We start from the raw sequence: 5,333 nt of genomic DNA on the forward strand, positions 1-5,333 counted from the left end.
GTCGAAACTAACTAGTTTTGGACATTTGTGACTAATGGTGAGATTTGAGACACAAGTATGAATAAAGGTTATAGTTCGAGGACCATTGGTGCAATTTATCATTATGTAAATGTTTTTGTTCCTAATATATACCAAAATTCTATATTAAAGCTATTTCTCTACTCATTGGTTCCTTGCACCACTTCCGTATGTAAATTAAATATTTCTTTAATAAATTATGAATTAAAAGTACAACTCATATACATAAGACATAAAAACTATAATATTGTTCTTATGAGTATCTAAAATTAAATTTGATCTTGCTACATAAAAAAATAGAAACATATTACATTCTATGTCAAAAAATATTTTGAATAAAATTCAATTGTACTTTTTCTTCAAAATTCCATACACATTTCTAACACTCATGTCCTCTTTACAAGAGATCACTTTCATGTCTCAAGAAAACTTGATTTAAAAAAGGAAAAAAAGTGTCAAAGATAAAACAAGCAACTATTAGTCAATGAACAAATATAGTCTAATCATACAAAAACTATCAAGGAAGTGAAGGAACTCTTTGTGAAATGAAATATGATTTGAATAGAATGAAATGAATATTTGAATGAAAAGAATTACAAAATCAAAAAATAAATGTGATTCTATTCTACCTGATTCCATTCCTATGTATCAAACATGTAATTATTGCATCATGAATTTTAATTAAAGGATACAGTTAATCCTCAAATTGCATTTGACTTTGTAACATTGCTTTTCATATTATATGGCTTCTTAGCAATGAAGCATAAATATAATGATCCTATTTGAAAATTTTATTACAATCTCCCACTCCCTTTTAGAAAGGAAAAAAAAAATAAAATAAAAGAAGAGAAAACATTAGTTTTACTAAAATAAGTTGACCTCTGCTTGACAATAATTTCAATTACTCAGCTCATCTTTACGTTGTGCAAGTCCTCTCAAAACCTAAGAATAAATAAATGAAAGATAAAGCTTGAAAAAAAACATTTGATTGAGATTGCCAACAATGAAAAGCATTTCCCGACAACTCAAAAAAACAACTATGGACGACGCTAGAGAAGTCGGAGGAGCACAGGAGGGGGATAAAAATACAAGCTAGAAAAGCATTTCCTCAGATAAATGAAAGATAAATCTTGAAAAAGAACATTTGATTGAAAGAGTGAGGGGGGTAAAAATACCAAGAGAAGCCAAAAGAACACGCGACGATGGATGATGCAGGCCGAGACGAAGTGAGGGCTACCACAAAGTGGACAGTGAATTGAGGGACAAATTGGAATAGTGAGGGTTATGGCTTTTAATCTAACCCCAAAACGACAGTGTCTTTTAAGTCGTCTTCTAAAGGTGTTTTAGCAACGAATATTTTTGTCGTTGAAAGAAATTAATTGTAGCCAAAAATTTCGCTCATACTCGTGAAAAAAATTCTCTTTTTCCCGTCCCACTTTTAGCGATGAAGTTCAAGAAGTCGATGCAAAAGGCCTTCAATCCCATGTCTTTAGCGACGACTTCATTCTATTGCCACTAAAAAATTGTCGCTAATACTTTTCCTAGAGTGATATTACACTAGACTTCATATCATATAATATCAAATCCACCACTCGGTCGAAGCATTTCAAAGTTTCAATTCCACCCTTTTCTTGTGGTCAGCCCTCCGAGATGTTGCGACAATTCCAGAAAAAAAAAAAAAAAAATCCAAACTTTGCTACTTCTTTTTCCAACTTCTCTTATAAATTGAGTGAAAAATAATAATAATTTAATTTTGAATTATCAATCTATCATTATATTGCTGAGTTACATGTAAAGTTATTCTTAACGAAGAATTAATAAAATTAAATGATCTCAAACAGTACAACATACATAACTCATTGATCAAATTAATTGGAATTCAATTCTGTGAATCCTTCTATAACTCATTGATCAAATTAATTGGAATTCAATTCTGTGAATCCTTCTACTTTTCTTGGTCTGTGCTTCTTCTGTATTTGATTTTTGATGCTTTAACTTTATTGCCTCATCGATATAGATGCAGATCAAGATCTCAACAACCAGAAAAAGAATAAAAAAAAAAAAACTGATGAATCAAAATCAGTAGTAAAGAATTGATGAAGACAGATGAAGCATATAGCGATTTGATTCAATTGATGAACGAACTTCAAACGGCATTATTGATTAATTTTCTGGAGATTGATATATAGCTTCCAAGCAGACTCATTTTTCACGAATTTCTTACCACAAAACTAAAAGTATGTATAATTAAAATTCCTTATTTGACGTCGTCTCTTCGGGCTCTCTTCATCTTCCGGTCGAAACGATAACGGTCGTCATCCTGATCGGTGGGCAAACCGAAAAATTCTTCGATCTCTCTCAAAAGATCAAGGTTGAGGCTCCGGCGCCGGCGGGTAGCGGATGACACCTTCCGAGGACTGAGGCGCAGGCGGCAGGGTGATCTTCTGGGTGCAGGTGGGCATTGTTTGGGTTCCGGAATTCTATGCTCCAAAGACGTTGGAGTTCGGAACCCGTCCTCGTCATCATTATTGTCCGTCGGTTCAGTTCCTGTCAGTGATATTGATATCGACGGTTTGTCGTGTCGTCCAACTTTCTCGGGAGAATCCGGAGCGATTTTCTCGCATTTTCCGGGTTGGTTGAGATCAAGGGGTGCTTCTGATCCTTGTGATTGAGGAGGAAGATGATGAACATGATGGATGATGGGGTTGCGGTCATGTGAGGCGTTGGGGTGGCAGCCGTCATCAGGGAATTCCAAAGCGGGTCGGGTCAGAAGGCTGAGTTGGATCTGCTGTTGGGATCCTTTGAGAAGGAAAAACTCTGGATTCGACATATATGCTTAATTGTGGAGGGAAAATTGTGAGGAATTAAGCATAAATATATGAAGAAGAAGAATAAGAAGAAGAAGATGAAGATGGCTGGTAATTAGAGTGAGATGGATCCTAGCTACATGTGGAATGGTGCAGCTGTAATCATGGAATCACTATCTTTTCTATTTCTTTTGGTGATTTCTCCCTCTGTTCTTTGGATTTTTTGTTTTTTTATGCATTCTTTTCCTCAGAGAGAGAGGGAGAGAGAGAGAACGAAGAAAGGGTTTTAACGGAGAGATATCTTCTAAGTTATGAAGCGAGAGAGAGGGGAGAGGGTGGGGGGTTTTGGAAGAGCAGTTGCTGAATTGGAGGTGTGTGGAGGCTTTCAAACCTTGTTGGCGAAGGATCCGATTCACATACTACATTTTCAATCTCTCTCTCTCTTCCTTAGCTTTTCTGATCTCTCTCTCTCTCTCTTCCTTAACTTTTCTGATATCTACGATCTCTCTCTCTCTCTCTCTCTCTCTCTCTCTCTCTCTCTCTCTCTAATGAGCTTTTCTCGTCTCTCTCTAGCTCTCTCCTTAGCTTTTCTGATTTCTGCGAACTTCGATGCATCTATGCACGTGGTTACTGGTTAGCTACATTGGGCCATATATATTTTTATTAATTATATATATATTAAAAATGAAAATAATGCATTTTCTCACGATTCTTTTAACTTGGAATATAATAATGCATGTATATCCTTTGAGGGATGCTTTGTGTACGTCGCAAGCCAAAGAATAATTAGGAACTTTTATGATTTATGTAGAAATTTTCTTTCATGATAAAAAATTGGTGTGGCAGCGACCTTTAATTTCAACTTTTATTTATTATTATTAAGTGGATTAATATGAAAATTACAAGTTTGAATATATTGAGTTAATTTATTTCATTATTGAGTCAATTTTTATTTTACTTTTTTGTTAATTGTTAATAGTTAAGTTTATGATATTTAACTCTTTATGGTCATATAGATTCCTTTAAACTAATTTTGCTAATAGGGTATTTTTTTTATTGAATTGATTATAATTATTTTTATTTATAGAATTTATATATTTTGTGCGATATACTTTTTTTTTTGGATTACGCACCGGGTATCCACTTGTCCGTTTTACAGTTCACGTGACTAATCCTGCGCCCTTTGAAGTTGACCCTATAACTCCAAATGAAGGTAAATTCAGAAGTCCAAGGGTGGAAACGAGCCCGGGAGGGTTTGAACACCTGACCTCGTGGGAGGCTTATGCGATATACTTGTACAAATGGCTCGTTGCCATTTTAAAACCCTTAATGTTAATTTGATCCTTTATTATTATTATTATTATTAAAAAATAATAATAATAATAGTTTTGGATAAATTTGATGCTTCATACAAGTGTTTTTTTTTCCCTTTTAACACTTAATATTAAGTCAATCCTCTAATATTATTATTACTATTATTAATGGATGCGCATTAATTATTTTTCATGAACTCTTAATCAATTAATAGACCCGTTTGGTTTAAGCCACATAATGACACACGACAGTCTGTAAATGTGAGAATTATTTTTAAAATATTTAAAATTTAAATAACTATATTAAATATATATATTTTTGATAACCCGAGTACTCCAGCCACCATCGCACCACTTTGGATACTATGGTGCGACACCAAACTCGGGGGGTGAAACCGCCCGCCTATTGATGCACCCCTGGTAATTCATCGGCGTAATGTCTCAAGGGGGAATCGAACCCGTGACCTTGGGGTCACCAAAATCACAAGTCGCCCTTAGCGCTTAAGCTGGCCCAAGTCACAAGCACTTGTATATATATATATATTATTTTCATAAGATTTAGATGCACTCCTTAATTTTAAGAGCTTTTGTTAGTTTTGGTGTATTCCCAAAAGGGGGGTGAATTGAAATTTTAAAATTTATTCCTAAGTTAAACCAGATGTAAGCAGTATTTCACAATCTATGGTCTTTCTATGGAATTCCAAATGCGCAGATAAATAAAATGTGCGGAAATTAAATCATGCGCAGCGTTCATAAAATAACATACATGTGTAGGAATGTAAATTGCGAAAATGTAAACATTGCACACATGATATGTTATCGGGGTTCGACCAATATTGCCTATGTCCCTACCTTTAGCTCACAAGTCCGAGAATTCCACTAATGCTCACTTAACGGGTGGAATGACACCAGTTACAACTAGGTCAATTAGCAGGGTTGACCTCAACCTACACTTTACTAGGGTGGTGCACCTAATTTTCCTAACCGGATCTAAGCCAATCTGGAACTATTCAACAGGGCTAGTCTCCCTCTTCAGGCCCACGTATAGAATACAACGAATATTTAAATTTGCGTACAAACAAATGCTTCTTAACTAAGCAGACTATCTAACGATTCAGCACAAGCACTAATCAATGCACAACAATAATATAGGATCTATAAGTTCAGTGATGTATATGTGTGCAATCAACCTTCA

At 34.8% G+C, this 5,333-nt stretch overlaps 1 protein-coding gene across 1 annotated transcript; it reads right to left on the reverse strand.

Moving 5' to 3' along the window:
• Nucleotides 1-2,091: 2,091 nt before the first annotated feature.
• Nucleotides 2,092-3,345, reverse strand: LOC131160095 (cyclin-dependent protein kinase inhibitor SMR3-like). The gene has a single exon (XM_058115431.1). The coding sequence runs from the start codon at nucleotides 2,846-2,848 to the stop codon at nucleotides 2,276-2,278; it is 573 nt and encodes a 190-aa protein (XP_057971414.1). The 5' UTR covers nucleotides 2,849-3,345; the 3' UTR covers nucleotides 2,092-2,275.
• Between the last annotated feature and the right edge of the window lie 1,988 nt (nucleotides 3,346-5,333).

The sequence above is a fragment of the Malania oleifera genome, chromosome 7 (assembly GCF_029873635.1).
Source record: "Malania oleifera isolate guangnan ecotype guangnan chromosome 7, ASM2987363v1, whole genome shotgun sequence".
Classification (NCBI taxonomy): Eukaryota; Viridiplantae; Streptophyta; class Magnoliopsida; order Santalales; family Ximeniaceae; genus Malania; species Malania oleifera.